Source organism: Ceratotherium simum, chromosome 3 (assembly GCF_057802395.1).
Source record: "Ceratotherium simum simum isolate JZ-2026a chromosome 3, ASM5780239v1, whole genome shotgun sequence".
Taxonomy (NCBI): domain Eukaryota; kingdom Metazoa; phylum Chordata; class Mammalia; order Perissodactyla; family Rhinocerotidae; genus Ceratotherium; species Ceratotherium simum.
Genome location: NC_141902.1, coordinates 66952735 through 66979892, shown reverse-complemented (window position 1 = coordinate 66979892; position 27158 = coordinate 66952735). Strand labels below are relative to the sequence as shown.

At 45.5% G+C, this 27158-nt stretch overlaps 1 protein-coding gene across 7 annotated transcripts; it reads left to right on the top strand.

Moving 5' to 3' along the window:
• The first annotated feature begins 11977 nt into the window (after positions 1-11977).
• UBL7 (ubiquitin like 7) lies at positions 11978-25049 on the top strand. Of its 7 annotated transcripts, XR_015551564.1 has the most exons (13): positions 11978-12041; positions 14026-14238; positions 15057-15176; positions 18583-18665; positions 19453-19537; positions 20087-20144; positions 20510-20737; positions 20872-21005; positions 21265-21314; positions 21557-21724; positions 21988-22147; positions 22288-22410; positions 24800-24944. XR_015551564.1 is itself a non-coding variant. In XM_087428695.1 (12 exons), exons 1-12 carry the CDS (start codon positions 12002-12004, stop codon positions 24935-24937), a joined length of 1440 nt encoding a protein of 479 aa, XP_087284821.1. In that variant the 5' UTR covers positions 11978-12001; the 3' UTR covers positions 24938-25049. The 7 variants fall into 7 exon arrangements, 6 of the variants coding, with proteins under 6 accessions (XP_087284821.1, XP_014636403.2, XP_087284825.1 ...); XM_087428695.1 differs by lacking the exon at positions 21988-22147 and having other exon boundaries at positions 24800-25049; XM_087428696.1 differs by lacking the exon at positions 21988-22147 and having other exon boundaries at positions 12016-12091; positions 24800-25049.
• Positions 25050-27158: the final 2109 nt, after the last annotated feature.

Below are 27158 nucleotides of genomic sequence, written 5' to 3'. Positions count from 1 at the left end.
GAGCGCGCGCACTTAACTGCTAAGCCACGGGGCTGGCCCTGCAAAATTACATCTTTATTCTATTTTTTTTTCTTTTGCTGAAGAAGATTGGCCCTGAGATAACATCTGTGCCCATCCTTCTCTATTTTGTATGTGGGATGCTGCCACAGCATGGCTTGATGAGCAGTGTGTAGGTCCACGCCTGGGATCCAAACCCAGGAACCCTGGGCTGCTGAAGCAGAGCGTGTAAACTTAATCACTATGCCACTGGGTTGGCCCCACAAAATTAGATCTTTATAGATTGTGTGCTCCAAAACATAAAGTAATAATTCTTTTAAATGCATTAGTCTCTTAAATTATGTAGAAAACAACATGTAGAGTTAGAAACCAAAGTTACAATAATACTAGCTTTTAGCCTAATAATTAAAAAAAAAACCTGTATTAGTCTCCTAAATGATGTAGAAAACAAAAAGTGGAGTTACAAACCATTGCTACTATAATACTAGCTTTTATATTTGCAGATGTATTTACTTTTACTGAGATCGTTATTTTTTCAAATGATTTTGTGTTACTGTCTAGTGTCCCTTCCTTCCACCCTGTAGGACTCCCTTGAGCATTTCTTTCTTTCTTTTTTTTTGTGAGGAAGATCAGCCCTGAGCTAACATCCATGCCAATCCTGCTCTTTTTTTTTTTTTTTTTTTTTTTTGCTGAGGAAGACTGGCCCTGGGCTAACATCCATGCCAATCTTCCTCCACTTTATGTGGGACGCTGCCACAGCACAGCCTGACAAGCGGTGTGTTGGTGCACACCTGGGATCCGAACCTGGGCTGCCAGCAGTGGAGCACATGCACTTAACTGCTACACCACGGGGCTGGCCCCCCCTTGAGCATTTCTTGAATGGCAGGTCTAGTGGTAACAAACTCTGTCAGTTTTTTTTAAAATCTGAGAACCTCTTAATTTCTCCCTCACTTTTGAAGGACAGTTTTACCAGACATAGGATTCTTGGTTGACAGTTTTTTCTTTTAGCACTTTATTTATTTATTTATTTTTAAATTTTTTGTTGATTGCAGTAACATTGGTTTATAACATTGTATAAATTTCAGGTGGAAGGTGGGGCAAACCCCTTATGTGGGTCTTTGAGAAGCACAAGTCTTCTGCAGCTGACAAGCCCTGCCGCCCACAGGTCCACACACACAGTCAACACAGTCCTGCCCCATATGTGTGCCCCGACCTCCCAACATGGACCCAGTCTCTCCATGGTGGGAGCCCCACACACTCCACCACTGCCCCACACTCTCCACCCGCTCCTTGTGCACGCCCTGCCCCACTGAAGTCGGCTCAGTTGCCAGGCTGCAGAGAATCCAGTCACCAATCTATGCAGGCCCACAAGTTGCCTGAGGGCTGGTTGTTGGGTGGGGCCATTCTCTAGGGTGGGCTGCCCGCCCTGGCTGAGCTGGATTAAATTGGTGCTCTATTGGGTGGGGCAAACCCTGGGCTAGCAGGCCCCAGGGAGAACTCCAATGGCGTCTGTGTCAGCACGCCCACACCAGGCCACAACAATGGCCGCCGCCCATGTCCCAGTCCCTGGAGAGGTCTCACCTCTCACCGAGATGCACTCAGGGCCTATCAGGTGAGTCTCTTTTCACCAAAGCACTATGCACCTTTCTTTCTGGTGATTTTAGGATGCTTTCTGAAACGGGTGAGTTTGCGCTTGGGCCCTTTAAGAACAGGTTTTAATTTCTTTGTGAACCAGGTTTTCTGGGGGTACTCCCCAATGTTTTAGTAGCAGGCAAAGTCAGATATTATGCTGCTGGTCTCGATTGTGCTGGGTCCACAAAATGCCTACAGCGGGGGCGCCCCCAGCTCAGGGCCCCACGCCTCCAGGGAGGCTGCGTACCTTTGGGCTGCTCCTGAGCGTCTGTGAAGCTGGCGGCTTGTGAAGGCAGCGTTTTTTCTCTCCAGAAGGGAGTTTCTGCCTCTTCCACCTCAATCAGGATTGTCCCTTGTCGCAGGAGTTCCTCTTATCCAGTTTTCAGTTCTGTCTCAGGGGCAATTTTTCCACGAGTAGTTGTAAATTGGCTGTGTCTGTGGGAGGAGGAGAGTTCAGAGTCTGCCTACCCCGCCATCTTGACTTCCCCGGCCCAGTCTGTCTAGCACTTTAAATATATCAGCCCACTGCCTTCTGGCCTCCAAAGTTTCTGATGAAAAGTTTGCTGATAATATTATTAAAGATCTCTTGTATGTGATGAATTACTTCTCTCCTACTGTTTTGAGAATTCCTTCTTTATATTTGGCTTTTGAAATGTTGATTATAATGCACCTTGGTGTGGGTCTCTTTGAGATCATCTTACTTGGAGTTTGTTGAGCTTCTTGGATGTTTATATTCATGTATTTCATCAAATTTGGGAAGGTTAAAACTATTATGTCTTCAAAAATTCTCTCTGCCCCTTTCTCTCTCTCTTCTCCTCTGGGCCTCCCACAATGTGCGTGTTGGTCCCCTTAATGGTGTCCCACAGATCCCTTAGGCTCTGTTCACTTTAATTTTTTTTCCTCTTCCTCAGAATCAATAATTTCCATTGTCCTATCTACAAGTTTGTTGATTCTTTCTTTTGCCCTCTCAAATCTGCCTTTGAATACTTCCAGTGAATTTCTCATTTCAATTACTGTACTTTTGAGGTCCAGAATTTCTCTTTGGTTTCTTTTTAGGTTTTTTGTCTCTTTATTGATATTTCTATTTTGGTCATACATCGTTTTCTTGACTTTCTCTACATATTCCTTTAGTACTTTGAGCATCTTTAAAACAGTTCTTTTAAAATCTTTGTCTAGTAGATCTGCCATCAGCTCTTTTTCAGGGACAGTTTCTGCTGATTTATTTTTGTCCTTTATTTATTTATTTATTTTTTAAATTTTATTTATTTATTTATTTTTTCCCCCAAAGCCCCAGTAGATAGTTGTATGTCATAGCTGCACATCCTTCTAGTTGCTGTATGTGGGACGCAGCCTCAGCATGGCCAGAGAAGCGGTGCGTTGGTGCGCGCCCGGGATCCGAACCCAGGCTGCCAGCAGCAGAGCATGTGCACTTAACCGCTAAGCCACGGGGCCGGCCCTATTTTTGTCCTTTAAATGGTCCATACTTTCCTGTTTCTTTGTATGCCTCATGATTTTTTGTTGAAAACTGGACATTTCAATCTAATAATGTGGAATCTCTTTAAATCAGGTTCTCCCCCTTCCCTAGCATTTGCTGTTTTTTATTATTTATTTATTGCTTCTTGTAGGCTGTCTCTTTGCCAAGGCTTGACCTGAGGCATAAATTTAAGGCCTTTTCTGAGCCTCTGCCTTTCCTTGAGCGTGCATGGTCACTTCCTAATTTTCCCTATTTATGCAGTTGTTTTTGAATGTCCTAGTTTTTAATGTCTGGCTCCCAAAAGGGGAAAAAGAGAAAAATGAAAGAGGGAGGGAAAGGGTGCTGGCTTTTTAAATCCCTAGAAGGTCACTTCAGCCAGAGGTGAAGGGACTTTCAACAATGGGGGTGGTACAACAATGGCTGTCCTCCTCTTTGTCTGCACGTATGTGATCAGAAGCAACAATCAGTGATCAGAACATAGCTCCCCAATATTTGGAGGACAGGGTCCTTTTTGCCCACGCTGGATCCCGTAAGCTGTGTGCAAGCTGCTCCTATAATATGTGCACAGCTGCCTGCCAAGGGGCTGGGGCTTGATGGTGGGTAGCTGCTACTATGCTAGGAGCTGAAATTCACTGATATTAACTGCAATTTACTGTCCAAGCCTTACCCTTGAACTTGCAAGCCTTCAATAGACTCCAGAGTTCAAAACAGTTACATCAGACGGATTCTGCCAGTGCAATTGTCTAGGTGGGGAGGCAGATTCCCTGTGCTTCCTACTCTGCCATCTTCCTGGAATCCTCTACGCCTCCTTTTAAAAGCCCAGGAAAAGTAATTTCACACAAAAATGAACAACAGAAAAGAAACAAAGTCAAGTCTCATACAAGATTGTTATAAGATAAAAGAGAATACAGAGCAGAATTACATTCCTATGGACAATAAAAGCATACCAATAAGACATGAGCAAGAAACAGATAAAAACTATAGTCATATATTTCAAAATGAACTAAAAGATATTAAGAAAATGGTATAAGACATGAAAGCACAACATCAATTAGAACTAGGAAAACTCAGAACTGAGGTGACAGAACTCAGGAAAGAAAATTAGAAATAAAAGAAAAAAAATCAATGCAAAATGAAGTCTAAACCAAAAGGAACGCAAGAAGGAATAAATACAACAGATAATGCTGTAAGAGAAATACAAAGTGAAAAGGAGGAACATCTTAAAAATAAAAAAGAAATGAAGAAAGAGATATAAAACATTTGAGAAAAATGACAAATATTGAAGAAAGACAACAAAGATCCAATGTATGGATAACAAGAGTACCCTTAAGAAGCAAACCAAAGCAAGAGAACAGAACTATTCTAAAACCTATAATTCAAAAAAGCTTTCCCGAAATAAAAAATATTTGAAACTATATTTTGAAGCATCATACCACATGATTGAGACTATTGACCTAGAACAAACAATACCAAGACATAATCTGGTAAAATTACTGAACCTTATAGAAAAAGAAAAAAATTAATTGGGTAACTAGGCAAAAAGAGCAAGTAAATGGGAAAGAAAATAGGTTTTCATCATCAGAAGAAAATGAGGGCCGGCCCCGTGGCTTAGCGGTTAAGTGCATGTGCTCCGCTACTGGCGGCCCGGGTTCGGATCCCAGGCGTGCACCAACGCACCGCTTCTCAGGCCATGCTGAGGCCATGTCCCACGTACAGCAACTAGAAGGATGTGCAACTATGACATACAACTATCTACTAGGGCTTTGGGGGAAAAAATAAATAAATAAAATTATAAAAAAAAAAAGACATCTGTCCTCTAAAAAAGAAAAAAAAAAAGAAGAAAATGAAATATCTCAAGGAAAGAAAATCTGAGCCTAGGATTTTATATTTAGAAAACTGATTTTTACGTGTAACGGCCAGAGACAAACTGCTTTTGATATGAAAAAGTTCAGGGAATATTGTAGCCCTTCCTGAGAAATCTCGTAGAGAATGGGTTTCAATTGTCAAAATCTAGTGGTGAGCATTAAACATAGAATTCTTTGGAGAATTAAAAGGATTAAAAGGAAGAAGGTAAAGTATTTAATGGGTATAGATTCAGATAATATGTAATACATTTGTTAAAATGGAGAGGAGGAGTAGAGGGGGTAGAATGAAAAGAATATATGCAAAAAATTTTAAACTTTTCTCAATAATTATATTGGAGATGATAGTATTAGTATTGTTATTCTTTAGACTTGTATATGTAATGCGGGATAAAGTAAACGAGTAATTATTTTTAAAGATTTTATTTATTTATTTTTTCCCCCAAAGCCCCAGTAGATAGTTGCATGTCACAGCTGCACATCCTTCTAGCTGCTGCATGTGGGACGCGGCCCCAGCAGGGCCGGAGAAGTGGTGCGTCGGTGTGCGCCAGGGATCCGAACCCGGGCCGCCAGCAGCGGTGCGTGCACTTAACCGCTAAGCCACGGGGCCGGCCCAGTAAATGAGTAATTATGGAATATTCAAATTCTATCATCCCCTATGTTCTTGAGAACTGGATTCTCAGTGTGGAAGAAAGGAAATAAACATGTAATATAGAAAAGGTTACATAAACCCCTGTAGTCTTGAATTTGAAGTAGCAGCATAAATTATCTCTATTTCTAGCTCTATCGATATAGATCTAGATGTCTCCCTAGCTCCATTAAAGCAGCTTAGAAATAATGACCAATCCAGTAGCAATAAGCATCCCTAGAGCCCAATTTCCCACTAAAAACCATCTGAGCTTCTTGAAGAAATGGCTGATTCTTGTGCCTGGGGCAGGAAATGTACAAGATGAGCCTGAAACTCTTGTCATGCCAGATAGCCAGGAAACTATCAACTTCTAGGGTTCTATGTCAAAAGGACTCAGCCCCAAGTTGAAGAGGCTCCTCTGTGATAAATCATGGATTTCAACATGAGCAAATGCAAGTAAATATATTGTGGAAAATGGGAGCCATTTTGGAGAAGAGAGGTAAAATTACAGAGGAGGGGAAGGCTGGAAAAAAATATGTGATATTGGCTGGAATTTCCAGTATTGGGGTTAAAACATATATATAACATACATATGAAATAGAAATATAGATGAATGGGTTTGTGTGTGTAAACATTCATATATTTCCTAGGTCCGTCCACTGAGAGGTACTGGAAATGATGACATCCCAGTGGCAATAAGCACATCTAACATCCAGCCTTTGATTCTAAATACCATTCTCCAATAAAGGGACCAAGCTGTTTGGATTAATGACTGACATGATGGACTTTTTGAAAATCTCCCACATAACTTATGAAAGCAGCAATGAGGTAATCAGCCTCTATCTACCTGGGACAGTTGATGAAATATGAATTACACCTGTGGATGATGGTAGTACTGTATAAATATTAACTTCTTGATTCTGATGGGTTGTACTGTGGCTATGTAGGAGACTGTGTCCTTGTTTTCAGGAAATACCCCGGAAATATTCAAGGGTAATGGGGCATCATATATGCAACTTGTTTTCAAATGGCTCAGCAATGGGGGTGGGAGAAGGACAATATGTATATATAAAGGGTGAAAAAGAATAAGATAAATGTTGTGCAATGTTAACAATTGGGACATGACTTTGGTCATGACGGAGTTATTTTGTACTATTTTTGCAACATTACTATAAACTTGAAATTATTTTAAAATAAAAAGTAAAAGTATCACATTCTTGAAGACAATTTGAGCATATGGGGAAATATCCAAGTTAAGTGAAATATGCAGATTACTAAACACATGTGTAGTATAATCTAAATTTTGTTAAATACATGTATTTATTTAATTCAATAAAATTAAACTTTTAGAAGCATAAAAAAAGTTAACAATTCTCATCTATTGGTGATAGATCCATCTTAAAGCAAAACAAAGATGCTACCAGCTATCAAGACCCACACTAAAGCTACAGAAATCAAGGTGCATAGTATTGGCACAGATAGGCATGCCATAGGTGTATGGTATTGGCACAGGATAGAATAATACATCAACTGGACAGAATAGAGTCAGAAATTGACCCATACATAACAGTCACCTTATTTATTACAAAGCTGTCACTGAAATTCAATGGGGACAGGATTAAAAAAAAAACCAGTGCTGGATCAATTGATACCCATATGAAAATAAGAACCTTGATTCGTATCTCACTTCATATATAAATATTAATTTGAAATTGACCATAGACCTAAATGTGAAAGATAAAACTCACAGAAGAAAACATAGAAAAATATCTTCATAATTACAGCAAAGTTTCTTAAATAAGATACAAAAAGTGCTTTTCACCAAAATAAAATTTCATAAATTGGACTTCTAAGAAATTCTTAAAAAATACCGTTAAGAGAGTAAAAAAGCAAGCTACCAACTGGAAGAAGATATTCACAATATATATTTTTGGAAAGTACTTACATCTGTTGAATTCTTAATTTCAATGACAATATTTATTTCTTTTTTTGTTGTGAGGAAGATCAGCCCTGAGCTAACATCTGTGCTAATCCTCCTCTTTTTGCCGAGGAAGACCGGCTCTGAGCTAACATCTATTGCCAATCCTCCTCCTTTTTTTTCCCCAAAGCCCCAGTAGATAGTTGTATGTCATAGTTGCACATCCTTCTAGTTGCTGTATGTGGGACGCGGCCTCAGCATGGCCGGAGAAGCGGTGTGTTGGTGCACGCCCGGGATCTGAACCCGGGTTGCCAGTAGTGGAGCGCTCGCACTTAACGGATAAGCCACAGGCCGGCCGACAATACTTATTTCTAAAAGTTCTTTTTGGTTCTTCTCAAATATGCCTGTTCTTTTCTCATCATGTCTTATTCTTTCTTAACGGCTTGATATCTTCTTCAGTGTCTTGAACAAATTTTAACATGCTTATTTTATTTCTCTTTTTTATTGACTTCCTAATATCTGACATTTTTGGTGTTGTGACTCGTTTGTTCTTCTGCTCTCTTACAGTGGCTTATTTCCATGAATATTTGCTAATTCTTTGTGTAAAATCTTCAGTTTAGCTTTCTTCTTTCCTGTTGGATGGTATGGGTTTTGGTAGTCTTGCTGCAAAGAGGACTTATATTTTTTACCAAGAGCCCCAGGACCAATAAAAAAAAGTGTACATTTTATGTAAATTATTTCTATATAAAGTTGACTTAAAAAACTAGAGGTTAGGGCCGGCCCGTGGCTTAGCGGTTAGGTGCGCGCGCTCCGCTGCTGGTGGCCCGGGTTCGGATCCCGGGCGCGCACCGACTCACTGCTTGTCCGGCCATGCTGAGGCCGAGTCCCACGTACAGCAACTAGAAGGATGTGCAACTATGACATACAACTATCTACTGGGGCCTTGGGGGAAAAAATAAATCAAAAAAAAAACAAAAAACTAGAGGTTATACTTAATCAAGATAACACTTTGAACATCCTACATTAATTATTTTATTTTCATGTCTTTAGTCTTTATATTTTTTATTCATATAGATCTAGGTTTTTTTGCTTTCTGTAAAAGAATAAACTGGATTAAAAGTTGAAACTTGTAGCCACTCAAATGACATATTATTTGCCTTTTGTCCTCTTATTTTTTTTTTTTTTTTTTTTAAAGATTTTATTTATTTATTTTTCCCCCAAAGCCCCAGTACATAGTTGTCTGTCATAGCTGCACATCCTTCTAGTTGCTGTATGTGGGACGCGGCCTCAGCATGGCTGGAGGAGTGGTGCCTCAGCGCGCACCCGGGATCCAAACCCGGGCCGCCGGCAGCGGAGCGCACGCACTTAACCGCTAAGCCACGGGGCCGGCCCTCTTTTTTCCTCTTATTAAATAGCAGACCTCAGTCTAGTCGAGTTCACTCACACAAAACCCACCCAACTATATATTTTATCTTACCATTGAACCTTTATTTTTTTTTAAAGATTTTATTTATTCCCCCCCCCCAAAGCCCCAGTAGTTGTATGTCATAGCTGCACATCCTTCTAGTTGCTGTATGTGGGCTGCAGCCTCAGCATGGCCGGAGAAGCAGTGTGTTGGTGTGCGCCCGGATCCAAACCGGGGTCCCCAGCAGCGGAGCGTGCACACTTAACTGCTAAGCCACGGGGCCGGCCCGCCATTGAACCTTTAATCTCTCAATAGAGAAATTAAACTCTCAATAGTTCTGTATCCATTCATTGGACATTATATGTTACTGTTACTGTATGTTAAATTGCAGACCCAGGACCAATTTTTGATGTTTCTGCACAAGCTTGCACAAAGGATCAGTCTGGGGTTTCAAATTCTCAGGAGAGGTTATTCTTGCACACATCTACTGCCCTGCCCTCAGAGCCAAGCAGAGAGATCTTTTCTTGCCTTCTATTAGTGCTGATACATGGTTTTCTGTTTGTTTGTGTTTGTAGTCTGCCCTTTCACTTAGGGTGCAAATCTTTTAAAGGTTTCAACTTTATGCAGTGGTGTCAGTTTCAGTCTTTGAGGGGCCCAGTGCTTTGGTGTTAATACAAAAATCTCCAAGCAAGGTTTCCAGGACCACTAATCTCTCTGGAGAGGTGCTCATCAGCTCTCAAGCTCATTGCCTTGTTTCCAGTTCCCCCTTCATTTCTGGCATCTGAGGAGTTCCCCTTTCTCCTGTGACCACACCTATGTGATTTTTAATAAGTGTATTATTTTATACATTTGTTTGTAGGAGGAGTAGTTACAGATGATTTTCATTTGCTGCCTTGCCAGACCCAGAGATCCCCATATTAATTTTACAAACAGAAAAAAGTTAAAAATGCACATGTACATTCTTATCATTTGTTTCCCAATAGTTAATGATAGGGCCAAATAATCTCTTGAAGGTTTAGTGAGTAATTGTCCACCACTTTCTCAGAGAGAGCTAATGAGGGTGTCAATGTCTCCAGATATGTATGGCCTGGCTGAGAGACTGGGTCCTAACTCTTTCCTTTTTACCACGTCTGGTCATTCATCTTTGTCTTGCGTCCAGGCTCTTCTAATTTTATCTAGAATCTGACCCTTGCTTCTGAGTATAGTACGTACTTGGTAAACTGGATCTCAAAGAACCTGTTTGGTCCTGGGTTATTCCTTCATTCATCTGCTCATTTATCTGCTCATTTAATAATTTATCATTACAATATTTCTGAACATTGTAATGATTCAGAACTCAGAGAGGATTACTTCCTTTCCTGGGAGCAACAAGCTACAGCAAGACAACCACATTTGGAAGACAGCTTTGGCCTGAATTATTCATTCAACAAATATTTACGCTCAACTGCTATGTGCCAGGCCCTGGTCAACTGCTGAAGATAAAGTGGAGGGCAAGATAGCCATTGTCCATTCCCCTGTGGAGATTATAATGAAATCAACCCAAACAAGAAATTCATGAGCACCTAGTATATTCAGTTCCACTTTGAGGAAAACAAAATGAAGACACGGTCCTTGTCTTCTGCAGGCAGTTAAGGCAGAACACTGAACAAAGTTTAATAAAATACTAAAGTATGTAGTTCAGGTGCAAGCCTTAGTAGATAGGAGAGGCAGGAGCCTAAAGAAGACTGGATAGCCAGGAAGGATTTCTGAAAGAGAGGTTATATCTAAAGATGGGTAGTACAGGGAAGGGGGGACTTTGGGGACAGCCAGGAGGAGTCTGGGCTTCAGCCTGAAAGACGGAGTGGCAGACTTTGTGCAACTCTCCCACATATCTCATCGGAACAGCAGAGGGGTGATTAGCTTCCAATGTTAGGCCCTCCCAGACTCTGCAGTTTGTCTGCTCTCCTCAGTCAAGCTGTCCTGCTCAGTTGCTGCCCTAGTTCCCAGCCTACATTGGGAAGTTCCAGAGTTACGCTTTTACATTTGTGCACAAAGGCTGGCTATGATGGACCTCATTCTTTTCTTTTTTTTTTTTTAGTTTTTTTTTGAATTTTACTTATTTATTTTTTTCCCCCAAAGCCCCAGTAGATAGTTGTATGTCATAGCTGCACATCCTCCCAGTTGCTGTATGTGGGAGGCGGCCTCAGCATGGCCGAGGAAGCAGTGCGTCAGTGCGCGCCGGGGATCCGAACTCAGGTGGCCAGCAGCAGAGCATGCGCACTTAACCGTTAAGCCACTGGTCGGCCGGACCTCATTATTTTCTTATATTCACCTTAGTCCTTCAATTAATTCCTTGAGTAGAGTCCAATCAGAAGTAGCCCCTCTTCAATGTTTTAGCTAATCCTAACTTCTGTGCAGACAATCCAGTTCTAATTGTGCATCTAAACTAGGCAGTTTCTCTACGAGAGTTCAGGGGAAATTCCCCTCCCCAAGCTGCTTCGATGAATGACTGTTCTATAAACCCCACCACTGCACGTTGGGGCGTACCATGAACCCGACGTAGTAGCTCCCCTCACAAACCAACTTTTAGAGCAGTCATCGTTCAGATCCTGGTATGCCCCATAGGCAGGTTCGCGCGGGAAGCAAGAAGAGAGGAGCATAAGAGGCTGACTTCACCCGAGGGCAAGCCGTTTTCACAGTGAGGCTGCGAGGACCCGCTGGGGCGTGTCTGGAGAAGCCGCTCGGGAAAGGGTCTTCGCGGAGGGAAGGGTCGGAGCGGGAGGGGACCCGGGGTCCGCGATCCGGTCGAGGGCCGGGCAGCGGGCGTTCCCATCTAACAACCCGATAGACTCCGCAGGCTTCAAGGCCAGTGCGGGAATCACGGGGCTGTAAACCGCACACCTGGTCTCTCTCCGTCCCCCCTATTCGCGCCTTAGAACACTGACAGAACCCTCTCGCGCGAAAGCACAAAGAGGGCCTCGCGCCGAAAATTTCAAACGGAGCAGCAGCCACGCCCTCCCCGGAACCGGAAGCGTTGCAACTAGCGCCCCTTGCCGGCCGGCTATTTATACAGGGTGGGGCTGCAGCAGGAACTGCAACTCCCAGAATGCAGCGCGGAGCTTCCGGTTTCCGGCGAGAGGACCGGAGTGAGTGTTTACACCGGCGGCTCTGCGGCCGGGTTCCTTCCGCGGGACGGGTGAGGGCGCTGGGTCCCGGGGCGCGCGGGCTTGTCGTGTGGTGACTAGTTCCCTGGTCGCGTGGGAGCGGTGGGGTCGTCACCAAAGAGATAGTGTCGTTACCTCACGACTGTCTTATGTGTGACCTTGGGCCAGTGGTTTCACCCTTGTGAGTCTCAGTTCTTCGTCTGTAATATGTGGATGATAATGCCTGCCTCAGGGAACAGTTGTGAGGATTAAATGAGATCTGGTATAGAAAGAGACCTATTCCCTTCCGTGTCATAAACCTGGAGACGGAAGGTACTTTAAGATCTCCCGGGCAGCCTCGAGGCCTCACAGCCTTTTCTTTTCTTTTCCAAAGAAGCCTCTTTGGAAGCAATAATGATTATAACAAGGGCTTATCTTTCTTTACAAGATTTTTCCACCCTCGGAGTTTCTGATTCATTTTCCGGGCATCCGTATGTGCCAGGCATTGGGACAATAAGGGCAAAAAAAAAATCTAGTCTTTGCTTTCAAGGGCCTCCAAGAATGGTATGCGGGGGAGGTTGAGAAGTAAATAAATATTTGTAGCCCTTTGCCCTGAGGGAATAGGGGGAGAACAGAGGAAAGGGAGAGGGGACAGAGGAGGCTGGATTTGGGCTGGTCTTGGTAGGAGTTTGCTAAGAGACCAAAGAGGGAAGAGGCATTACATGCAGAGTTAGCAGTTGAGCAGAGGTGTAAAGCTGGGGAGAGCTTTGTTATGAATGGTGGCTTGGCCGGGGTGGACTTAAGTGTTGGGGAGGGTGGGGCAGCCCAGAGCTCTCAGGGAGGAAGGCTGGCAGAGAGAACAGATGTGAATGTTTTTGTAAGCCAGGCTGTGGAGTTGAGGCTTATTCATAGAGGTGGTTTGGAGTCACTGGAGGAGTTCTAAGCGGAGGAGTGACTTGATCAGATCTGTGTTTTAATATGATGGGTTGGGTGGCAGCATGGATATTTGATAGGGAGAGGTAAGAGGCAGGGAGCTTGTTATAAGGCTGTTGTAGTAGTTCAAGAGTTGATAAAGGATATAGAAAATAAGGAGTGTACGTAAGGGAGGGCGTTGGATGATCTCATTTGAATCTCACAACATTCCTATTAGATGGGATGGTGTTTTTTTTTTTTTTTTTGAGAAAGAGTGGCCCTGAGCTAACATCTGTTGCCAATCTTCCTCTTTTTTTCGTTTTTTTTTTTCTCCCCAAAGCCCCAGTAGATAGTTGTATGTCATAGTTGTCTAGTTGCTGTATGTGGGACGCCGCCTCAGTGTGGCTCAATGAGCAGTGTGTAGGTCCATGCCCAGGATCCGAACTGGCGAACTCCGGGCCGCCGAAGCGGAGCTGTGAACTTAACTGCTACACCCCTGGGCCAGCCCGGGGTGGTGTGGTTTTTTTTTTTTTTTTTTGTGAGGAAGATCAGCCCTAAGCTAACATCCATGCTAATCCTCCTCTTTTTTGCTGAGGAATACCGGTTCTGAGCTAACATCTATTGCCAATCCTCCTCCTTTTTTTTTTTCCCCCAAAGCCCCAGTAGATAGTTGTACGTCATAGCTGCACATCCTTCTAGTTGCTGTATGTGGGACGCGGCCTCAGCATGGCTGGAGAAGCGGTGTGTTGGTGCGCGCCCGGGATCTGAACCTGGGCCGCCAGTGGCAGAGAGCGCGCACTTAACCGCTAAGCCACGGGGCCGGCCCCGGGATGGTGTTTTTATGTCCACTTTAAAGATGAAAAACCTGAGGCCTAGAGAGCTGAAGTTCCTTGCTGTCCATCATAGAACGCGTAAAGAGAGGACCCCAGATTTTAGTTCTGGCCTCCTGATGCTGCATCCTGTGCTTTTCCAACAGTGTCACACTGAATTCTCTCTCATTCAACTCCTTGGTGGGGTGGGGGTGGTATAGGTTGGTGGTCTGCCCTTTAACCACTAAGGCTTTGTTCCTTTACAGGGAGAAAGAGAGAGCGTGAAAGAGAGAGGATGTCTCTCTCAGATTGGCACCTGGCGGTGAAGCTGGCTGACCAGCCACTTGCCCCAAAGTCTATTCTTCGGTTGCCAGAGACAGAGCTGGGAGAATACTCACTGGGGGGCTATAGTATTTCATTTCTGAAGCAGCTCATTGCTGGCAAACTCCAGGAGTCTGTTCCAGACCCTGAGCTGATTGGTGAGTCTCTGTGGACTGGGGATGGGCTGCTGCTCTGATCTCTTTTTGGGGAGGCTACTTCTTGAATTACATGGGTAAATTAAATTAAGTGGGTAAATTCGTTGCTTCATAATGTTAACACTCTGGGGAAGAGGTGGTTATTAGGTGAATAGAAACACAAATCATATAATAAAACTATTGTTTGCCATTTCAGTTGTGCATTATACTGAACTACTTTATGACAAATTTCCTTAACTATGACCTTGTTGAATTCTTTCTCTGAAAGCAAGAATTTGGGGTGGGCTAGGGAAGGAGGAGCTTGTCAGGGAAAGCCCCCCAGTATATGGCATTTGGGGTGGGTCTTAAGGGATGATTAGAAGGATTTTGGTTGGTTGGGTGGTTGGGTGGTTAGGGGGAAGGCAATAAAAAAGGAAAGGAAGATGACAAGGACATTCTAGGTGGAAGAAGAGGGAATTTAAATATAACATAATTATATTATAAACTCATGGCTTATAAACTGGCAAAATGGTGTAACTGACAAAAAGTGTGTTTTCGGTCACAAAAACACTGGGTTCATCCTCTTTTATTGTTGCATTTTCCCATCTAAGTCGAGCAGTATCCATGATGTTAAGCTCTAGAGCTTTCCTATGCGTGGATTCTATATTTTATGAGTTTGTACTTGCTAGTGATTGTTATTGACATGTTTATTACATAAGAGTACTTTTTAAAGCATATATCATTCCCCAGCTGTCTGTCCAATCAAGATAAGGTTTTTAGGGGACAGAAACCATCTAAATTGTTTTGAGGGGCAACGTATAAATGGGCAGTTCTTTTTTTAGATCTGATCTACTGTGGCCGGAAGCTAAAAGATGACCAGACCCTTGACTTCTACGGCATTCAACCTGGGTCTACAGTCCATGTTCTGCGCAAGTCCTGGCCCGAACCTGATCAGAAACCAGGTGAGTGAGGGTTGGCCATTAGTCAAACAGGCGGAGCTTATGGAATATCTACAAGGGAAGGAAGAGTCTGCGTATTCCTGAGGCACAGGCTTGGGGGGAACAAAGGATGATTTATTGAGATGGTGATAGAGGATATCTTTCTTATTGGATTAGGCCACATTGATAAACAGGGTGCGGTTTTTACTTTCTTGCTGCCAACACCACTGACAGAAGGGGATGTGTTTCTCTACTTTTTCTATTCATTACCCACTATTTTAATGGGGTGGGGAGTTTGTGTCTATTTAAATTCCTTTAGGTTAACAGTTTATTTCTCAGTGAACTTGCTATCTTTTTGTTACTGTTATTACCATTCTCATTAGAAAAAAGCTGGAAACTCCTCTAATGCCGTAGTTGGTTCTCTTGTTAGCAAGTCTTCCCACCAGCTGCTTCAGGTGGTGATGTGCTCCGTCAGCTCACCCCTCCTGCTCTACTGGTCGTTTATTTTCCTGAAGCTTGAAAATATTCAAACAGTATTAAGGTAGCTCTTGGAAAATACATACAAAGCCTGTAGTGCCATTTTGATTTATTAATAAAAGGTGCTGCTTGGAATTCGTAATTTAACTTTTGCATCTGTGTTTTAAAAGCCTCCTCAAGGATAAAGCTAAGCTATCTACAAGAGATTAACTTTGTTAAACTGGCAGTTTGACGTATTTTTATAATGTTCATAATTTCTGTGACTGGTTATCAGCTTGAAATTTCCTCTCTTTTCAATTCTAAACATAAAGGACAAAAATATCTTCTTTTATATCCTGATGGAAAGTGAGAAAGAGGCAGAGAGTCTCTGACATCCAGGGGTTGGCCTGGCCTTCAGCTAGGCCTTGGAACATGAACAATTTCACAGATCACCAACATCTACAAGGCTACTCACTCTGAGACCATAACGGTTCAAGACAAAAACAAGATCCCTCTCATTTCTGAATAAAGACAAAAACCTGAATGTTGTCCAAACCACAAAAGTGACCGACTATCCCTCTGTCTTGGCTATTATGAATAACTGTTGCTCCTTTACCAATCACAGCTTTTGCTTTGCTCTAGTTTTCCTTCCATCTAGATAAGAATTATTAAGATACCCAATCATAAAATCACCCCCACTTCCTGACAGCATCCAATCCAGAGCAAAACCCTACTTCCTTAAACTTTCTCCCAAATCACCCAGCCAAAGCCCAAATCCTACAAGTCCTTTCTAACATCCTCTTATTGAGATGCCCCACACTTCCGTGGTTTGCATTCTCCTCTTTGGAAGGAGCAGCAAACCCAGCTTGTTCACCTGCACGTGTGCCCCTCTGGTCTTTGGCTGGAGGGCATTGACAGGAGGGATGTAACATTTGTTGCTTCTTTGAGCCAGATTGTTTCTCTTTGATATTTCATTTATTCATTACAGTGGCCCCGCAGGGTAGGTAACAGCATTGGCGTTTTATAGATGAAGGAAAAATGGGTTAGAAAGGTATTTATTCAAGGTCACCTCCTTAGAGAGTGAATGCAAGAGCTGGGATGTGAATCCAGGTTTTCTTGGCTCAAGAGCCCATGTTCTTTCCACTGGGCTGGCTGCCTCCCACTTTCAAAGGGTAAGATTAGCTCAGAGATGTTATAGAGACAACCATAGCTCTTAGCTGGTTATCAGCTTAAGATACTAAGAGTCCTTTTCCTCCCCTCTTCTGCCTGGAGATTTATTTTTAAAACAAATGGATTTTTTATTGGAAAGTGAAAGGAAACTTTTAGATCTGAAAAGAAACTGTTTTGTGATGGCATTTTAGATATTTTATCCTTGAGTGCTCTTTCAAAAGGAAGCACATTTCTTGATCTCCCAGTAGATTAGCGCCTGGAGGAGGAGAACCTGTCAGCTCCTCTCTCCCCCCCTGGATCCCTTTGGTGGTTCTCCATGGAGGGTTATAAATCCCTTCAGGATCTCACTTGGCCTGCTGTTTGAGTGGGGATGTATACCCCAAGCTCCAGCCACAAAAATGACTTATCATTCCTTCAAAGCACCTCATTCTTTTATTCTTACATGCCTTTGCACGTGTTCTCACTTAGGCCTGGAATAGCATCTCCTCCCAGTGAACATCTGTTCTACCTTAAATACCCTCTCAAATGGTCTTCTCTGGGAGGCGGCTCTGTGTGGCCCTCGCTCTCAGTGGTGGCTGTCTGCCTCCATGTTCCTACCACCCTAGCTGGGGTCCACATCTCTGCTGAGGTCCTCAGCTGGTACCTTGTAATTGTGTTTGTGTGTTAGATTGAGTCTTGTTTCTCCTGCTGTCTTCAGAGTTCCTTAATCGCAGGGACTCTTATTTTTTGCATTCCTGTGCCTTGCCCAAGACGAGGTATGGAGTAAATACTTAGTAAATGTTTATTGAATGAATAAATTAGATAATTTACTTAGATGAATCTTTTTCAAGAGCGACAACCCTTATGATTAGAACTATAGGTAAGGATGTGATTGCCACACCGAACCCCAGGGGTGCCATTCACCTTGTTATGGGAAATGGTGCCCCTGCGGTTGGCCAGTACACAGTCTGTAGAATCACAGGTAGCCGTCCTGGGTGAGGGTAACCACACTTTTAAAAGTGTGACCCAGGGTGAACTTCCTATTTATGTTCCCTCCTTTTACCCAAATTTCTTCACTTATGAAATGGACTGATTTCCTAAATAGTAAAGTAACCAAGTAAAATTAACACAATCACTAAACTTCCCCGTATATATGAATCATAGCGTCCAAAGATCAAAAAGAAGTACAGTGTATTTTCTTGGTCCTTCTTGTTTTTTTTTAATTCAAAATAATATTACAGAAATCTGAAAGAAAATATCAAAGAGAAAATAATTACCCCTGATCCTGTCACCCTACCTAAGTGCTATGCTTCCGTTTCTCCCCTTCCAGCCTTGGACCACATGCATGCTGACACATTTTACGTAGTTTCACTAGAGAACGCACATACAACTTTGTGTTCTATTTCTTTCTCTTAACATATTGTGTCAGCATGGCTCCATATTGTTCAGATGGCTTGCAGCACTTATTATAAATCACTGCATAAGTCTTCTGAGTTGATTATACCTTCCTCTTTTCAAATGTAAGAAGTCTAGAATTCCTGCAGTGAGATATTGGTCAGAGCAGCGTCTTTCATGTGGTGAGATTCCCCTCTGCTGGAACTTGAATTTGTTTGTTTTATCTGCTGAAGATGCTTCAAAGAGAGGGCAATTTTCACGTCTGTGGCATAAATGGGTGTTTCTGAATGGGCAGTCACATTCTTACTGGGGTGACGAGGGAAGGGAGCCTGCAGACCAAGCTGCATTGGGCCACATGCTGAAATGATGTTCTGCGTCTGCGGCAGGGGCAGAGCCCGGGCTGTAGGGTAACTAAGTGTCTTGTCCCCAGAACCTGTGGACAAAGTGGCTGCCCTGAGGGAGTTCCGTGTGCTGCACACTGCCCTGCACAGCAGCTCCTCCTACAGGGAGGCGGTGAGTGTGCGCCGTGGCCCCCTGCCCGAGACTCTTGCCAGGCCTGCAGGAGAGGGTGTGAATGCTGGCGAGTGGTGTAGAGTGGGAGCTGGAAGCCCGTTGCCATGGCTACCAAGAGTTCCTCAGGGAGTTTTTGCCGTATCTGTGGGTCTCAGTAGAGCCCTATCTTCCCCCAAAGAGGCTCTTACAGCTAGGCATTGTTGATTCCCTCTAATGATAATGATACAACCTCTCCTGATACCGGCCTCATGGAATGAATATGGTGACAGCCAAAGGATCCACATACTGTTTCTGCTGGGCCTCATTCTTGGACTTTGGCTAAACTGCCTGCCCACCACTCCTTACCTGGATCTCCTCACTGGGAAAGCAGGCTGATGGCTTTCTGTAGGAGAGTTGATAAGCAAAATTAATACAGCTGTGAACTTCCCAGTATATATGAATGTGAAACGATAATTGTATGGAGATTGAAAAGGACTTTTGGGACCTAGGGAAACCTTTGTTATTGGGCTTGTAACGAGAGCCTTTATTTTGGAAGCATTAAAACTGTAGATGAGAGAAAGGACCAGAGATTGAAGGTTTACTGTGGTCTTGCTTTTTTATTGTTTGTTTCTCCTCCAGTAAGCCACAATCTCAGAGAAAAAAGAGGTTCATCTATTTCCTGGGGCTATTGTTCGTTGTGGTGATGTCTGTGCAAGCACTTAGGGAGGAAGTACTTCAGTAGAGTGTGAGTATTTGCTGAATGGATTGAGCTAGTTTGAGTGCTCAGACCTCCCCATTTCTCCTGCAGGTCTTTAAGATGCTTGGCAATAAGGAATCTTTGGATCAGATCATTGTGGCCACCCCAGGCCTGAGCAGTGATCCCATTGCTCTCGGTAAGTGCAGGATTGAACTTGAGGAAATAGTTGTTGTTGGAGAAGGAGAAACCAGGAGAAGGCAAAAACCCTCAAGTTTTTGACCATCTTTTGAAGAATCACTGGTCTTGGGGGGGAGAGGAGTAACCAAACAGATACCCAGCCCTCCAAGAGCTGTCAGTCTCACAGAGAAGTCATGGCCTAACTAACATCATAAATGAGACTATGAGGATGTCAAATGAGGGCAGCGGTTAGCCCAAACCACAGCAATCTGGGAAGACTTCCTGCACACGTTGATGGATGAGGGAAGAACCCAGAGATGTGGGGAAAAGAGGCTGGTGTGTCAGTACTCAGTATGTGACCTCGGTGCAGGGGGTGGTGGCGGGTAGGGAACAAGATGGAGAGTACTTGGTTTGTGCTGTGTGGTGCTTGGTTTCCTCCACTTCTCATGAGGGCTGCTTTGGGGTCCTCTGTCCCTGTTGAGCTGGTTGCTCTGAGGCCTGAAGCCTCTTCTCCCTCCTGGATCTGGCTAGATTTCCACTCTCTGAGGTGAGCACTGTTCTCCTTCAGGGGTTCTCCAGGACAAGGACCTTTTCTCTGTCTTTGCTGATCCCAACATGCTTGATACGTAAGTATACCCATCTGTCTCTCCTCCTATGGTCGGGCCAGAAACCTGATTGTCGTCCTGGATTCTGCTCTTGGAGCCCATCCCTGGTCTACCCCCAAGTCTACCTTCTAAATATGTCAACAGGTGAGAAAGAGCAGGGGGTTCTGGGGGAATGACAAGCCCAGGGGCAGGGGCATGTGGAGATGCCGAGATGAAGCAGGGTTCTGAGGGAGGCAGTTTTGCAGGCTGGGTTCAGTTTAGATCTCATTCAGTAGATATTAGGGAGCCTTTGAAGGCTTTTAAGCTGAGGAAAGAAGCAGGTGCATAGATCCCTAAAATTTTAGAGCTGGAAGGGACTGTGGGGGTTATGTTCCTTATTTTGCAAGTGAAGAAAACAGCTCCACCCTGGGAAGAGAAGGGACCTGTCAAAGATTGCCCAGGGAAGTAGTGATGGAGTTGAGACTGGAGACTGACTGCAGAACCTCCCTGGCTGTACATGTCCCATCATGCCTTGTGGAGGGGAAGGTGAAGTATCTGAAGTGGATCCCGGGACTGAAGGCCTTGCCACTGTTGCTGGGGGCAAGCAGCAGGAGGACAAAGCCAACTGGAGAGAGGTGCTAAAGACTGAGGAATTTAAGGGCAGGCACAGGCGCTTGATCATTGTGAGGGGTACCCAGAAATCCAATCATGGCTGAGGGTGCTCTTTCCTTCTTAGTCACCCTTGGGTTTCTTTCTGCCCCTGTCCCAGTTTGGTGCCTGCTCACCCAGCCCTGGTCAATGCCATCATCCTGGTTCTGCACTCGGTGGCAGGCAGCACCCCGCTGCCAGGGGCTGACTCTTCTTCCCGGAGCATGCCCTCCAGTTCATACCGGGACATGCCAGGTGAGCCCCAGGAGAGCAAAAATTGGCATCCCATAGAGTGGGCAGTGGCCCAGGGATTTGCTTTACTCAGCAGCTATGTATAGCACTGGCAGAGGGTGTTCCTTGGGAACTCTCGGTTTGAATCAGGGAGTGCATCTGTCCTGTAATTTTCCAAAGGGAGAGAGGAAAATACGAATTTGGAGAGTATCTCAGCTGAGATTCTGGAGCTACGCCTGTGCCTTTCTGTTCTTCCTCCTGAAATCTGTTCTCCCTCCTCCAGGTGGCTTCCTGTTTGAAGGGCTCTCTGATGATGAGGACGACTTTCACCCAGTAAGTGGCCTGGCTGCCTGCCCTTTGGGGAGATGGTGCTGAAGATGGTTCCCTCCCTGGGACCTGGCACGCCCACGCTGTGAGGTGGACATAGGCCCTTTGGTGGCCAAGTCTCTGTCATACTGTTCCTTTCTGAACCTGCCGCTTGGGGAGTCTCCCCAAGAACAGTTCCTGGAGTGGGGTGGGTTCACCTGGGAATGTCACAGTGCTGTTTCCCTGATTCTGGTGCCTCCCTTCTCCAGAGCGCCAGGTCCACGCCCTCTAGCAGCACACCCAGCTCCCGCCCAGCCTCCTTGGGCTACAGTGGAGCCGCTGGACCCCGGCCCATCACCCAGAGCGAGCTGGCCACCGCCCTGGCCCTGGCCAGCACTCCGGAGAGCAGCTCTCACACGCCAACTCCTGGCACCCAGGTATGGAGAGTCAGAAGATGGAGATCAGGCCCCCAAGACAGAAGCTCCCAGGCAGTAGAATGGTTAACCTTTGCCGCCCTTGTGCTTGATCTGGTAGGAGCTGAACTCTGCCCGGAGCCCTGGTGGTTTTCTCAGTTCACATCCCCTTCCCTTGCCTTTAGGTCTCAGAAGTCTGGGGTTCAGCACAGCCCTGATTGATTCCTCCTCCTGGGAGTTCAGAAGAACCTCCCCTGCCATAATGTGCTCTCCTTCATCCCTGACAGGGCCCAGCCATCACTGGCTTAAGCATTCCTGGTGACGGTCACTCAGGCTTCCAAGGCCATCTCTCCCAGGGCTGGGTCCCAGGCTGGGTCAGGGCCTCAATTCCATTTCCTTGGAGCAGAAGAGAATGGAACCGTTTGTGCCCACGTAGCGAGCTTTTAGGTACCTCTGTGTGGTTGTCTCACGCAGGCCTCTATTGGGAGGCACCCTAGGAGCACGATGGGGTGATGTGACAGCAGTGGGTGTGTGCTGGGAGATGGAGATGGCTCTGAGGGTGGCACTAACCACTGATTTGTGTCTAGGGCCATTCCTCAGGGACCTCACCCATGTCCTCCGGTGTCCAGTCAGGGACGCCCATCACCAATGATCTCTTCAGCCAAGCCCTGCAGCACGCCCTGCAGGCCTCCGGGCAGCCCAGCCTTCAGGTCAGTCTCCACTGCTGCTGTCCCCGAGGCTTCGTAGTTACTTTGGGTACTGAGCTTTTTTCTGCTCTCTGGAGGGCCTTCCCACTTGGCATGCTTCACTCTAGGAACAGCTGGGGCATGGCAGAGCGACAGGAGAGGATGCTTCCATGCCTGCACCCAGTGACCCTGGCCTGACTCCACTGACCTTCTGGCTTGGATACTTATGGCAGTTTTAGTCAACGAGTCATTCATTCATTCATTCTGTGAGCATTAACTGAGTGTTGAGCAGGTGTATACCAGTCCTGGGTCCAGCTCCTGGGGTAGAGATGAGCCAGGCCTCGTCCCCGCCATGGAGGGGCACCAGGCAGCTACCGAACCAGGGGAGCAACAGGGCGAGAAGCCCAGCCCAGGCATGAGGTGAGGGCCTAGTTCAGACAAAAGTCTTCTGAGGAAGGAGTGTTTAAGCTGATTGTCCAAGAATTAGAGGTTAGCCAGGCAGGGAAGAGGGTGTTGGAGGTGGGGGGAAGGTGGCCAGGCAGAGGCAGCTACCCGTTTGAGTGAATGTGTGGAGGTCCATGTGACATACTCAAAACTGCAAGGCCAGCAGGCAGTGTCCTTGTGTAGAAGACCCCGAGATGGAGCCAGAGAAATAGAGAGCAGGAGCCTGAGTTGAGGGCCTTGAGTGCCTGGCTGAGGAGATTAGCTTTGATCCTGCAGTCACCAGGGAGCCATGGGAGGTTTTAAGGAGGGAGTGACACCATCCACTCTGCTTCATGGAAAGGTCACCCCAAGGGGTCAACAATCTCTTGCATGGCTCTGCATGAGCTGTCTGCTCCCCTCTTTCCTTTGCTCCTCACAGTGAGCTTAGGGGGTGAGCATCATTTCTGGAACTTATCCAGGGTCATACATCCTTTAAGTGGTTAGAGACAGGGTTCCAGCCCATGTGGTTTTCTCTACCCCGTGTGGCCCCGGTGGACAGTGAGGGGCACAGGAGCAGGACCCATGGACAGCTTGTCTTTTCTGTTCCTTCATCTGCCCCAGCTAGAGGCCTGTTCACTCTGCTCTCCAGCTCAGGAGCTTTCACTGGCTCCATCTGGCCTGTGAACTGAATCCGTGTTGGTTTGTGTGGTTTTTTAAAAGCCCTCCACATCCTCACCCTTGCTTGCCTGCCTCTCTGAATTTGCATCTTTTCCCTATAGCCTTCTCCTTCCCACATGTGAACATATCATATCATTTTCCCTAAGTTGTGCACTTCCCTCCTTCATGACATAGAGATAGTAATGAAGCTTTGAAAGTACTAAAAGAAAATGTGGGTTAATTTCTTTAAACCCTTGTGGTAGAGAAGGCCTTTCGTAACTGAAAGTCAAAATCCGGGAGCCATTATATAAAGATTGATAAATTTTGAGTTCATAAAAGTGAAAATTTATGCATAGCTGACCAAACCAAAAAAAAAAACCAAGCAAAGTGTGAAGACTAACAACAAACTAGGAAAAAATCTGTAACACATATCAGACAAAGGGAAAGACCTCCCTGTTACGTGGAAGTTCTAGTAATTTAGGACCAACAACTCCATAGAGAAATGGGCAAAGAGTACGGACAGACTATTCATGGAAAAGGAAATCCAGATGGCCCTTAAAACAGTGTAATTCCTTGCAGTCCCCTTTCTTGGAATTTATCCTGGAGATTTACGTGCATGTAGAAAATGACGTTTGTACCAAATCAGTCACTGCAGCATTGTTGGTAATGGCAAAAGATCGGAAACAGCTCAGTTATAGTACCTTTCAGGACATCCACGAGTTGGAATATTAGAGAGTTATTAAAAAGTTCTTTATGTACTGGCATAGAGAGATCTTCAGGATACATTAATTATGTTAAAAAAAAAAAAAAGATGGGGCGGATGTAGAACAGGGGTATAAGAGAAGGGTAAATATAGGAATATATATTTGTATTTCCTCAAAGAAAATAAAATAGGTTATCTGGGGTAGGAATGGGAGTGGGTGAGAGTAAGACTTTTTACTATGTATCATGCTCAAACCAAAACTAGTTTTAAAATTTATCCCCCCTCCCTATTTGTGTGTGTGTGTGTGTGTCTGTCTGTCTGTCTGTCTATACATAGCAAGAGAAAGAAAGTAGTTGAATTTTTTGAAATTTAGACATTGAGTAATTTTGTGCTTTCTCTTTTGATTATTATGTTAAATTTTCCTTTTGTTATTGGACAAACTTTTAATTTGTTCTCTAAACCCTCAGGCCTCTCTTGTAGTCCTCCTAGAAGCCCTGTGTCCTGTGGAACTTCACATCAGCAACTTTGCTGTAGGAACCCACCGTCCTCTCTCCCCCTGAAAGGATAGACCTAAGTGAGTCTCCATAGGATCCCAACTAACAGCTTCTGCCTGGTCCTGTCTTTCTGCAGAGCCAGTGGCAGCCCCAGCTGCAGCAGCTGCGCGACATGGGCATCCAGGATGATGAGCTGAGCCTTCGGGCCCTGCAGGCCACTGGCGGGGACATCCAAGCAGCCTTGGAGCTCATCTTTGCTGGAGGAGCCCCATGAGTTCCCTGCTCCTCCCGAGCCCCTGCAAACTGCCAAGGCAGCTGCCTATGGGAAGCACTCCTGAAGGTGCCCCAGCTCTCCTCTCCCCCAATACACCTGATGGTCAACCTTCTGCTTTGTCCAGTGCTTGGCCTCTCTGGCTAGTGTGAGCTGGTGGAGGCAGTGGGGCAAGCATGGTGTGTGGGTCTTGCTGCCGTGGCATCAGGGAGCAGGGCTGGCCCCTGCTTCTGTGGAGAATTTTAGACCCATGTCATGGGATGCTGTATGATGCCCACATTCTCTTTTGGGAGAAGTTTCCAATGATAGCCCCCAGACCCTTTGGTGCTGTGGGGTGTGGCATCCTCAAGATGTGCCCAATTCTGCTGCCCAGTCTCCAGGGTGGCTGCTGTGTTATGGCTATGGCCAGAAGAGGCTTCTGCTTCTGAGATGACCACAGTCTAGGGAGTGGCCAGGTGGATTTTCATGGCCAGGTAGATTTTCAGGGGGAGCAAGTAGTGGCAGCTTACCCTACACATTGCTCCCTCTCCCAAAAGCTTCCAAAAGATTCCTTGTCCCTCCCCTGGCCTACTGTCACCAGGCATTCTTTGACGCCTATTCTGTAATGATGCCAGAATCCAGGCCTCAGAGCTGTGCCAGGAAGCAGGGCCCTCTTCTCTGTCCTGAAGGCATAAATACAAGAGCAGTTAAATAACAATACTAAACAACAACACCAACAGGAACAAGGCTCAGCTTTCCTATTGAAGAAAGGGCACCAACCCCCAAGCTGCTGCTCCATCTGCCCAAGCTCTTGTTCTCCTTGGCACACCGTTCCCTGCCGCGTCGCAGACATGGCCAAGTTGAGCGAGTGGGTTTCATGTGCTTTGAATACTTCGTCAGGAAAAAATCCTTCCCCTCAGATGGTATTTCGGTAGAAAGACCAGAGGTCTGCTCCTGCCCTGAGGCTCTGGTGGATGTTCCATCTGCATCATCCGTGATCATGGTCATTTGGCTTCTGCCTTTCACCTCCTGGGACAAAAGGTTTACCACTTATGAGGACAAATTACTCTGTCCTTTGTTCCCCAGACTGTTTACCCCCTAGTCCCCTTTCTGCCCCAAGGGACCACACAGAACAAGCCTGCTCCCTCTGCTCCATTGGCAGGGCTTCAGTTAGGGAGACTTGCCCCTCTGACCTCTCCACCTGGTTTTGGTCCCCAGCACATCCTGTTCTTCTCTCTGGATGACCTCCAGCTTATCAGTGATACTCCTAAAGGGAGGTACGCAGGAGGACCCACTAGTCCAGATATAGCCTGAATAGCACATTGTTCTTTCCTTCCTCCAGAAAATATGAAGTCTTGCCACACTTCCCTCTTAATCCTAGAGTTAATGTTGAGAGGTGTTTGCATTGGCTGAAAAGACTCAACTCACCAGGCTTCTTGGTGCCAGGCCTCTCTGTGCCTCAGTGGTCTGCCTGGAGCCCAGCTGCCTCTTTGTGGTTGCGAGCAAAGACCAGGAAGCTCTGTCTTGAACCCGATGTCTCTGGCTTGTTTGTGGTGGAAACAAAGGCCAGTGCCATCCTCCTGGGCCTGCCTTGGTCAGATGGGCTGACACAGCCCTTGTCCCTGTGATACAGCCCACCTAGAGCTGGTTTCCATTCTGTGGCAACTTGCACCCTGCCCCCAGAGACTGACTTCAGAGGCACTGGGGCTCCTTAACTTCCCCACCCCATTATGCTGTGGAACATTTGGGTAACCCTGCCCTGTCTCTGGAACTGATCCCCAAATACCAGTTACACTGCTTCCCAGAATTGAACTGTCCTCACAACTTCCCTTTCCCTTCTTTGTCAGCTCTTTCCTCCATGGCCTTGGCAAGTTGGCTTTGCTTCCTGTGCCCATGTTTTAAATATATGTTGAGTCTGATAAGTGCTCCCTCTGAGCCTGGGGCTTTCCATGGGCCAAGGACTCCTTCCTCACAATTGCCCCCTTCACCCTTTCAACATTCATTCATTCAGCCTCTACTCTGTGCCAGGTAAACATGATGGGGTCCTTGCTCTCACAGAGCTGTATCATTGGTAAGACAGACAGAGGTTTACACTAAAGCCTGATGAGAACCAGGCCAGGCAGGTCTATTGGGCTAGGGGCTCATAGGAAGGGGAGCTCACTTGGGTTAGGGTGGAGTGTGTGTGTGAGGGAGGGCTTCTTGGAGAAAGTGACATCTAAGCTGAGACCTGAAGCTTGAGGAGGAA